We start from the raw sequence: 12,192 nt of genomic DNA on the forward strand, positions 1-12,192 counted from the left end.
GGATGGCTACCATAAAAAATTTTTTAAAAAGGGGGGGTTAGCAAGAATGGGAGAGAACTGAAACTCCTGTACACTGTTGGTAGGAATGTAAACTGGTGCAGCAACTATGGAAAACAGGATGGAGATTCTTCAAAAAATTAAAAACAAACTACTATATGGTCCAGCAATTCTGCTTCTTGGTATATACTCAAAAGAATTGAAAGCAGGATCTTGAAGAGACACTTGTACATGCCACGTTCATAGCAGCATTATTCACAACAGCCGAGACGTAGAAGCAACCCAAGTGTCCACCTAGATAATGGATTTTTTTAAATGTAGCATATACATCCAATGGAATGCTACTCAGCCTTAAAAAAGAAGGAAATTCTGCAATATGCTACGATATGGATGAATCTTGAAAATATTATGCTAAGTTAAATAAGCCAGTGACAAAAAGACAAATACTACATGATTCCACTTATACGGGGTATCTAGAATAGGCAGATTCATTAAGAGTGTAGAATGGTGGTGGCCAGGGGCTGGAGGAGTTGGGGGACGGGGAATAAATGTTTAATAGACGCAGAGTTTCAGTTATACAAGATAAAAAAAGTTCTGGAGATAGATGGTGGTGATCACTGTACAACAATGTGACTATACTAATGTCACTGAACTGAACACTAAATAATAGTTAAAAAGGCAAATTTTATGTTATGTGTATTGTGCCACAATAAAAAAATTTCAATATGCAAAAAAAATTTTTGGTGGATCTATATCATTGAAGTTGAAAGTTATCCACCATTTATGATTATGAAAAGATAAGGTACAGAAAAGTATAAATAATATAATCCTTTTTAAAGTCTATATGCATAACAAAAGCCTGGAAGAATTCATCTGACACTTATTGCATGTTGCAGATCCTACAGATAAAGCGATAAACAGAAGAGGCAAAAATCTTAACCCTTAACAATTTCACGTTAGTGGGACAGAAAGAGAAAATTGAGAAACAATTAAAATATAAATTGAGTTGACAATATTAAACTGAGATTTTATAGGTAAAAAAATGGATAAACATAAATTTTATATGGTTTGAGCTAACAGTATGTTATATAGTGATAAATGTGGAGAAAAATAAATGAGGGGAAGCCACCTGAGACGTATATAAAGGTTCAAGCAATTTTAGATAATAAAGGAAGGCCTCACTGAAAAGGTAATATTCAAGGAATGGTCAGAGGGAGGTAAGGGAATAAACTATGCAGGTATCTAGGGGAAATGCATTCCAGGCAGAGTGTAAAGACCCAGAGGTGAAAGCATGCCTGTTAAGTTCTAGAAATAGTGTGGATGACATCATGGCTAGAGTGGAGTGAGCAGATGTTATGCAATAAACTATTAACAGTGGTTATCTCTGGGATGGCATTTAGAGACTTCTATATTTGATTTTCTACATACCCATATTGTTTTGTCTTTTATATTAAACATGTATTACTTTTACAGTCAGAAGATGTATGATCCCAATTTTTTAAAAAGAAAATTTGTGTGTGTGTGCTTATGTGTGTGGCATGCACTGAAAACCTGAGAGAACACAGCTTAATCTCTAAAGTTAGATAAATCTAGATTCCAATCCTAGGGTTACCATTTACCATGTGTACGACCTTGGGCAAATTATTTAATCTCTGAGTTAGTCTATAAAATGTAGCTAAAAACAGGGCCTACCTTTGGGGAAGATTAAATTAGTGCTTCGCACAGCACCTGACACACTGTAAGTACCCCTTTAACAGCAGCTTTGTAAAAATACATCAAACACTAATATGTAACTGATCTTGTCTTTACTAACTTTTTCATTATAAAAGTAATATATTAAAATATGGATATACAGAAAATCAAATGTAGAAGACTCTAAAAATATTCAACAACACAAAAGCAAACAAAGATAAAATCCTCCACACATATACCCCAATTCTCTCCTCCACAGGAAACTGATGTTAATATTGATATGAACCCTTCCAGTCCTTTTTCTACACACCATGTATTACAAGGTTTTAGTAATTTTTGCATAGCAAAGGGGAGGGAACATGTTATATTTATTCTGAAACTTTTTTTCCATGTAACTATATATTAGAAAGTGTGTCATGTCAATAAATACAGAGTTAGCTCATTTTTTAAATATACAGTACTTCATAGCACAAATGTATATATTTTTGACATCCAAACTATCACTATCATAAATAAGGTTTCAATGAATATCCTTGTATATCTCTGAGCACAGATGCCAGTATTTCCACAAAGCCAAAAAATTTCTGAAAATGACTAGCTGTATTTAAAGGAGCATATTTAAAACTGCCCATTACCCTCCAAGAAGGTCATACAAATAAAAGGCCTCACCAATGGTATCAAATTATCCATAACTTCAACAGCACTGGATCTTGGCAATCCTTCAAATTTTTACTAATTTTCTAGGTATAAAATGATTATTACTGTTGGTTTAAGGTAGATTTCTCTATTACTAATAAGACTGAGTATATTTCATATGTTATAATCATTAACCTTTTCTTGTTTACCCTATATAAATTTTAAATAGTACATGTAACTTTCCTAAGAAAAAGCAAAATTTTCCCATAAAAAATAAATTCCATACTTTCAGTAATAGGTTTACATGAGATCTAAAAATTAGATGAATTTAGAGAAAGAAAAGATAATTCTGAGATGGTTTAAATTAAGGTCCCTAGCAGTCCGCAGCACACAGAAGGTACTCAACAGGAAGGAAAAACTAAAGGAAATAAAGCAGGCAGCCAGCCAGCTAGGAAGTTTCAAAAAGGCAGGTCAAGCTGGGCCTCAGAAAAAGTAAAGGAGAGGAAAAAGGCATTGCACATGGATAAAAGAACATGAGCAAATCCTAAAGGGAGATAAGAAAATAGCTGTGAGGGCTGTAGGGAAACAGGCCTACAAAGAGCAGAGTCTGCATTCAGGAGAAAATACAAGGCGTCAAGTGCTATCCAATTGAAAGAAGGCTTTAAATGCCAAGATGAAACCTTAATTCTGATTCAATCAGCAACTGAAAGTCAAAACATACCTTTAAGTCAGAGTGACAAGAAGAAAATGTAAACTAAAAGATTAATCTGACAGATTTAAAATTGAATAGAAGCAGGGAAACAAATTAGACTAATCAAAAATGAGGAAATAAAGGCCTGAATTAGTATGAAAACAGGATGAAAAGATAAAGAAACCTCTGAAATTCTAAACTATGCAACTTCTGAATAAGGATAGTATGCTAAATGTATATACATCTACTTTTTTACTCTTCTGCCCTCCCTGCCCCCAGATAATATAAAGGAGAAAAACAATTTTATACAAGATATAAAATCACCTGAATGGAAAAAATGGGAGGAAGAAAAAAAGAAAATTTTTGGCAACTGGGACCATTGCCTTGAAAGACCCTAAGAACTGAATTCTAAGCCAGCAAGGGAAAAAGCAGAAAATTAACCCTATTTACACATCAAATGCCCCAGGCTCAGAAACTGGTGACCCCAGGTACCTCTGTGGAGAGGTGGAGAGGGCAGGGCAAATGAAAACAAAAATAAAAAGGATTTGTTCAATATCTTTTTAAGCAGTAGGTGGATTACCAGATCTTCTTGCTGTTCCTTCTAACAGGGAAACTGCCCATACTTCACTCAGTCAAAAGCTGACTTATTCTCTAGAGAGTGTAAACCAGAGATCCTCTGGTCAGGGGAACACCAGGCAAAGTTGAAAGTGACAGTACCACACTGAAAACAGGGAAATTAACAGCAATATGTATGCAAAATGGATGATTCACTTTTCGCCTGCCTCTTTCCTGTGTTCCATGTTTCCTCTTTCTTGGTTTACTCCCTCCTACTGGTAAAGTACATCCTTTAGCAAGTTCCTGAGAAAGAATAAAAAGGGATACCTTGGGTGCATTAAAATATCCTTCTTCTACTTTACTGACAGTTTGCTTAGGTATAGAATTTTAAGTTGGGAGATTATTTTCTCTCAGAATTTCAAAGGTATTGCTCCATTGTCATCTATCTTCCAGTGTGACTACTGAGAAGCAAAATAAATTCGATTCCTTAAAAATAATTTACCTGACCATTTTTTTTTCTCTCTGGAGCTTATCTGATGCTGAAATTTCATGATAATGTGCCTTGATGTGGACATGATTTCATTCACTAGACTGGTCCCTTCAATTTGAAAACTCGTGTCTTTTACTTTTGGGACATTTTATTTAAACGAAAATTAAAAGGTTGGTTAAAAGAGATAAAAATGGACATACTGGGGAGAAGGAGCTGAGAGAAGCAGGTAGACTGCTGTTTTGTAACAAATTATGTAAAACTAAGTCTTTAAATATATGCATGGATAATTTTGATTAAAATAACCTTTAACATGTGTAAATAAATCTATTTTAAATATATATTTTATAGTTAAAATGTTTTATATGCTTTAATATCTTCTTATGTTTAAAAATGTTTATTTTTTATTTAAAAAAAAAGATGTGATAACAAATCAGATAAATACATTAAAAAAAAAATCCAAGCACTTCTAATTGCTTAGCCTGGGAAACTGGAAAAACTATGATGTCACAAAATATACAGAAGAATGGCAGCAGATTTGAAGGAAATACTGGTGAACATAATACATAAATAACATGTTAAAGATTATTCAAATAGAGATTTTTTTTTAAGTAGACGAAAATACAGGAAAGAAGCTTATGTGAGAAGACTAGAATGAAAATTTTAGAAGGGTCTTCAATATATAAAATGAGGGGAAGGAGATAGAGTAGTTACCAAATAAATGTTTAATTGAGGTAGGTAGGTAGGCAAACAGAAATGACAGAAGTTGATTGGCTTACTAATTAATGAATCAATTAAGAGTCCCAGCCCTAGAAGTGTGACTAGAAAGGGAGAAGCATAATGAATAAGAAAAAGAAAATGAGCAGGCTTAAGGGACAAAGAAGAAGCAGTCAGTGAGAAAGAATAAGCAATATAGTGTCTCTGAAGACAAATTCAAGCAGCTCACCAAAAAGGCACAATTATGAGCTATGAATAGTGAGGGAAGGAGTCCAGCAAGAACCTTGAAAATTATTTAAAGAGTTAAAAAACAATTATGAGAAAAGAATATAAGAAGTTATAGAAAAGGTATTAGGAACTGCAGCACTCTTCTAGCTCCCTTTTTAGCACCTTGCACTCACCTCTCCATCTAAGCAAATGTGCCATCCTCACTGCCTGATACAGTATTTCACCTTCTTCATCTAAAAAAAAAAAGACAATGCCCTACCCTCCTCCTTCTCAAAAAGTATCCACTGTACTACATTTCTGTAGGAAGTGACTTTAAGTCACAACGGAGAAAGTCTTATAACTTAGCAGCTAAAAAATGTTGACTGTGTAAAGACCACAAACAATAAATGTTGGTGAGGATGTGGAGAAATGGGAACCTTTATACACTTGTTAATGGGAATGTAAACTGGTGTAGCTACTACGGAAAACAGTATGGAGGTTTCTCAAAAAAATAGAAACAGAACTACCATATGACCCAGCAATTTCACTCCCAGGTGTTTATCCAAAAAAACCCCAAAAACACTAATTTGAAAAGATACATGCACCCCATTGTTCATAGCAGCATTATTTACAATTGCCAAGTTACGGAAGCAACTTAAGTGTCCATCAAAAGATCAATGGATAAATAAATATATATATAATGGAATACTACTGAGCCATAAAAAAGAAATGAAATGTTGCCATTTGCAACAACATGGATGGACTTGGAGGGTATTATGCTAAGTGAAATAAGTCAGACAGAAAGATAAATATTGTATGATATCACTTATATGTGGTATCTAAAAAATAAAACTAGTAAATGTAACAAAAAAGAAACAGACTCACAGATATACAGAACAAACTCGTGGTTACCAGCAGGGAGAGGGAAGAAGAAAGGGGCAAGACAGGGGTAGTGGATTAAGAGGCACAAACTACTCTGTATAAAACAAATAAGCTACAAGGATCTATAGTACAACATAGGGAATATAGCCAATATTTTATAGTAAGTATAAGTGGAATATAACCTTTAAAAATTGTGAATCACTATGTTGTACACCTGAAACTTACCAAAAAAAAAAAAAACTTATACTCAATTAAAAAAAAGAAAAATACTCCTAAAACACAGAATATTGACTGTGCAGATAAACTGCCAGCAATCAAATTGTCTGTACTGCCTACTAGCTATGTGACTTCAGACAAACTATTCACCCTGTGCCTTAGTCTCATTTGTAAAACAAAGGTATTAACACATCTCATAGGATTGTTATAAAGATTAAATGAGATAATACATATGAGGATTAAGTGAGATAATATATTTAGAACAATATCTGGCATATAATTATTAATGTTAGCTATTATAAATTAATTCAGGCTTAATTAGTGTTATCCTTTCAAAGGTATTTTCATGTTAGTGCATAAAGATATGAACCTCCAATGCCAGGCCTTACAACATTCTTTTATTCAGCATTTACTGAACTTTAGTCCTACCTACTAGGCACCACTGTGAACAATAAGGAGCTGTGATGAACAAGGAAGGTAAAGCGTCCTGCTCTCATGGAACTTAAATTCTAATTAAGTTGTTAAAGTTATAAACTTAGTTTGTCTACTCAGCTATAGTTAAAATGTGAAGGGGCAAACACAGAATGCAGAAATGATGAAAAGAGATGCAAATTTAGAGAATCTATCTGGAAACTGGGAGATGGCTTCTAACACAGAATAGCAAAAAAAAAAAAAAACAGGAAAGTGCAACCTGGCATATAGTAGGAACTTAACAAACGTTTAATAAATGTGCCCATTCCTCTCTCTGGGTTTCCTTCCATGTAAAATGGCAGGGGTTATCTTGATTTCAAAACCAACGTTCATTAATGTCTACTTATTGAAGACATCATGGCACATTAGGCAGCATTCTTAAAAACAGATGGCTCTACAAGCAGGGCCTATAATTGGCTGTGGATGCTGGGCCAAAAAGACTCCACTGAGCTCAGGCTTGCATTTCAGGACTTTAAGTGAATTATTTTATTGCTACATCTAAATGAAATCAGCTATACAACCACAGAGACACTAGATAGCTTTGACAGAAATGTCACCCTTGCACCCAAATACAGGACTATACTGCTAGGGAATTAACATTTAAAATAAATATTGTAAATAGCCTGAAAGAGAAAAAAAGATGGTTCCAAAGACAGTTTCCACAATCAAGGACTCAAATTTTACTAGTTTTGAAATTAAATATGCCCCAGATGTCATGGCCTAAGTAAAATAAAGGAAAAAGGTTTTAGTTTCCTTGAGTGTTGCAATTTAGGTTTTGAAGATCAACCACCACTTGGCACTGTGGAAATTTCTATTGTTACTGCCTTAGAAGAAAGTCATCCATAGCAGAGAACCACAGAAGACTTTCACAAAACATCCATAAAGCAACATATTATTCTCATCTGTTAGTGGATCGGTTGAGTAGAGGAGTAGGGCTGGAACACAAAAAACTAAGGTGAGAGACCACCATTTCAAAACAAGAAAACTGGAGTTCCAAAAATGCCGAAGTATCTACGTCTTAATTTCTAAGAAAACAGAAAAGATGCAGGTTGATGCCACAAATCTAACAGCATACAAAGTATATGGATTAAGGTTTTTTTCAAAAATGTTAATTGTATTTCAATTGCTGAATTAGTAAAATATAATTAAACACTTTTCAAAAAGGTTTTTGTAATAGAATATAATTTCAAAAGTATCTTGGCATCTTAATTTTATATTGCATAAACTCCTATTTTCCCGTATCTTAAGAGAGTAAGTAAAGGTACTGGGTAAGAAACCTGTAAATTGATGCTTTAAAAACTATTATTTATGGAGGTAAAAAATATGTGAAAAGAAAAAGTTTTCCTAAATGTCAGCCTTACAAACCCAAACAACTGTTCCTTCCTTTGCCTTCTACCCATTCTCCATCCACAATAAATGGTACCTAACAGCACAAAAGAGGTCCAGAGAACACCAGAATCAAGGGGAGAAAAACCTGCACTCCTACAAACTCATTAACGTCGCTGGTTTGAATACTGAATTGTAAATCAAATAAGAATCTGTTCCCAACCAGTGCCTTAGCCAATGCATTGACAAATTACACGTACAATTTAAAAAGTGTTCCTCAAAATTGTTAATGTTCCATAGACAAGAAAGATATAGCCTAAGACTTCATGGCCCACCTACCCACCCACTTCGGTAAGTAGAAGTAATGGAAAATAATAGAATATGAAGAATTATCAATTACGTGGAAAAAAAGACACTACCACATTAGAACTATTATTTCAACGTAAGTCTTAGAGATTGGGGTATAAACCATATTTTACTCTTCTTTTGATCCAGCACCATGTTAAGACATACTGAAAAATGCAAAGGAACCAGGTTCCCTGCAAGACACTGAAGGGCCACCAACAGTCTCTAAATCATACTATAAATATGACTAAAATGATCAAGTATTGTTATTAACGCTAAGGATTAACTTAAATGAAGCTGAGATGAGTTAAATAATTATTATCAAAATCCTTTGCAGACATATGTGACGACAGAACAAACAAGAGCTACAAGGAAACTTAACAACTAGCAAAAAGACAAAGTAGGAAAAAACTCAAAAAGAAATAGATATGATGTCCCCAGTCCCTAAAATGGCTCTAAGGAAAAAGTTTTGACTGTGCAATAAAGAATGCTGACCTGAAAACCATCAACTTTCTTTTCACTTAGCACAGTACATTTCCACATTGTGTCCCTACATTCGTGGTCTTCATTTCCCAAAATGCAACAGGTTACCAAAAGTCCACACTGCAGCTATGGACTCTTCCTTTTGATATAAAGGGCCAAAAGGAGAAATGAAGGAAGAAAATGCATATACTAATTTAATTATGTGTTGGCCTTGATATCAATAATTTGGAATAAATGGGAGAATTCTTCAACATCAAAGAAGAAATCTAAAAATTGCGGAAGCAGGCTGCCAAAGGGCAATAAACAAAATAACAGTTTCATCGTTAGCAAGGATTCTGCACAAATAAATGCTATTTTCTGCTTACAGATTTAAACTGATACTGAATGAAAATGTGGTCAAGAGATTGTCATTCTGGTTACTGTTGTTTAAAAAACAAAATAAAGCAACCCCACCCACATTGCTGGAAAAAGGTTCTGACATACGCACTACACTTGTTTACTCAGGCCACCTCTTAATAAGAGAAATGCTTAGCAACTTGACTAAGGTTATAGAAGTATTTTGCAATGTGTTATCAGTTTTTAAATCTTGTTTATTTACTCCCTAGTTAACAGATAGGCTATTTTACTCCAAGGTCAGGTTTGCCATAATAATAGCAACTTTCCAATTTTATTCCATCACTCAGCACTTCCTGCAATGGAATTTTAGCCATTAATTTTATCTCCTTTTCCTCTAAAAACATTAAAAGAGATTTTAAAATATTATATTGACATATGACAAATTAACTTCTTTAAATAGCTCTGTTCCCAGAAACCTGGTAGGCAAGACAGTAAATTTCACAGTGATTCAACTGTAACAGCCAAAATCTGGGTATTGCAAAATAATAGTGCCTTTCAGAGATACGAAAAAAATCCAATCTAAATTTCAACAAGGGAACAGTAGTGAATCCCTCCCATTCCTGTATTTTCAAGTTATTCACCCTTACCTTTCAATTCTTTTTTAATGCTATCAAAGATAGGTATTTCTGGGAAATGGCCAAGGTCAGCAAGGTAAACTAGGACTCCTAAAATTAAATACTTCCTAGGGAGAAATAACTGTGTAATAGTGGAAGGAAGACTAGGAATTTGAAGACCCGAACTGTCTAGACCTGCTGCACTACACCCCACTCCATCTCTTAGACATTACTGATTAGATTTTTTTTGAAATGTTCAAGCTCCCCCTTTAGAAGAGATGTTCACTGAGAAACAGCATGGAACTGAACTTTACTCAAAGAACGGGAACTGTCTCGACCTACATCTAATAAGATTTAAACCTGAAGTCCTGGATGCATGCTGTCGGCAAGATCCATCCTGAAAATCAAACATTACACAAATGTCTGCAGCTTAAAGACACTAAAGGCACCTCTTAATTCATAAACACAAGTTTCAAAGGCAGCTCGGGGGCGGGGGGGAGAAGGTACAGCTTTTTTTTTTTTTTTTTTAAGAGAAACCCAGTGTAAAATCAAAGATTTTTAAAATTTAAAATCCAAACGTCTGGAAGTAACATCTAAGCTAAACAGCAAAGTGGTCCAGTGCTTAGGAGTCCAAACTACTTTTGAAGTAAAACAAGCCCCTCTGCCCACAGTTACTGGGCATCAAGCAGGTCCACAGTGGGCAGAGGGTTGAAACAGGACCACATCGCACACCAGAACGCCGCCACAAGACCGGAGACAGCCTAGCCCCGCGCGGATAGCCGCTCCAACAGAACTCTGGGCAAGGAATCCCCAAATCCCACCCGCCTGCTCCCTCCCTCCGTTCACCTCGGGTCTCCCCAGTTCCCCATGGTCGGGCCCCTCCCCCATGTCACTCTCCTTCCCCACCGTTCCCCCCGTCCCCCAGCCACCCCCGCGCACCCCAGCGCCCTCGGCCCCAACTACGGCCCCTCAGCCCTGGGTCCCCCAGGCTGCCAACCCCTTCGGCCCCTCCTCTTCTAAAGGCACCCCAGTACTCCGTCTCCTCACCGGGGTTAGCAGTAGTCGCCGCCATGGCCGCAGATGCCACCGCCGCTGCACCACCCCCCCTAGTGGGAGGAGCCGCCGCCACCGAACCGGGGGGAGGGGGAGGGGAGAGCCACTCCCCAGACGCGGCGCCCTACTGCCGCCACCGCTACCGCGGAATCCAAGATGGCGGCTGCAGCAATACCACAGTCCCCAGCTTCTACGACTGAGAGACCCCGCCCATGGAGAGGCGTGGTCGCCCCAAGGCCAGCCTCCTCGGGAAAACTGACCAATGGAAACGCCAAATCGACCAGAGGCAGGGCTGGCCACAGAGCCGCCGGCGGGTCCAGTGGAGGAGGGAGGGCGAGGAAGAAGTCCAGCTGTCTCCCTAATCCCGCCTCTTGTGCGTTAGAGGTCAGTGACTGAGTGACGTCAGTGAAAAACAATTTTACTAAAAAGCGCCGTTGGGTGGTGGATTCGCCTTGCCGGCCACTGTGCAGACGATTTGTTTTGTAAATCTTTTTTAGGTGCTCTAAAGTTTAAACTTCACTTAATGATTTCTAACCCTTTCTGTTTTTTTTCTCTTTTAAGGACCTTTGTCCCTGGTGAAAAAGTTCAGTAACTAAGTTTTGAATGCTAGCTATAGACCTTTAGTGTAAGAGGATCTGGGCACTTATGGTCTGGTAAGGGAGATACTGACAGCCAAAACAGGAGGTAATATATAAAGAAGGTATTTTGATTAAGAGTGGAATAACTTACTTTGATCAATGATAGGGACATAGTGATGGGTTTTTAGTAGGGAAGTGGTAAGATGAGGATTGCACAATTTACTTTCTAACGATAGGAAGCATTGAGAACAATATCCAAACTGCTTTGTAAGTATTTACTCATTTAATCCTCACAACAACACTGTGAGGTAGATTCTATTATTTCCATTTCGCAGATAAGGAAACAGAAGCAAAGTGGTTAAGCGAGGGACACCTTGCTAGTAAGTAACGGTACAGGAGGCAAACTGAAACAGTCTGACTCTGGGAATATGTCCCACTCATACCCCTGTTTTAGCACTACAATGTACTATCTTTTCACATATCTCTCACAAATTATCTAATATAAATTTAATTCTAATTTTAACAGAAATCCCATTATGCTATTGAGCACCTTTAATTCTTGTAGATTTTATGTGTACTACAGAGATTACAGAGATCCATTTCTCTCATTTAGTTAACAGTATAGTTCATCTCAACCAAGGCATTTTAACATAATTTGTGTATTATTGTTTATATTTGTTAAAATTAAATTTTTCTTTGTTACCATTTTCTTGTGTTGTATTTCTTATTCACCAAAAAGAATAATCATTTCCTCAAAAGAAGCAGTGGTGAAAAAAGTAACAAGTAATTTAATTCAAAATTATGTAGTAAAGGTAGCTAGCTATTAAACAAGACAGCAGTGCAGATATAGAATATGAATTATTATGTGCCTTTAAATGTGGTAAGTTCATCCAAGAAGCAAAGGGA

At 36.4% G+C, this 12,192-nt stretch overlaps 1 protein-coding gene across 4 annotated transcripts in view; it reads right to left on the bottom strand.

Moving 5' to 3' along the window:
* Nucleotides 1–10,883, bottom strand: part of ARNT (aryl hydrocarbon receptor nuclear translocator) — a 50,677-nt gene extending 39,794 nt beyond the window's left edge. For all 4 annotated transcript variants that reach the window (XM_045519188.2, XM_010958469.3, XM_045519187.2 and 1 more), the window contains exon 1: nucleotides 10,703–10,883. In XM_045519188.2, the coding sequence (XP_045375144.1) occupies nucleotides 10,703–10,727 (25 nt within the window). In that variant the 5' untranslated portion in view covers nucleotides 10,728–10,883. The remainder of the gene's footprint in view (nucleotides 1–10,702) is intronic.
* Nucleotides 10,884–12,192: the final 1,309 nt, after the last annotated feature.

Source organism: Camelus bactrianus, chromosome 21 (genome assembly GCF_048773025.1).
Source record: "Camelus bactrianus isolate YW-2024 breed Bactrian camel chromosome 21, ASM4877302v1, whole genome shotgun sequence".
NCBI lineage: Eukaryota > Metazoa > Chordata > Mammalia > Artiodactyla > Camelidae > Camelus > Camelus bactrianus.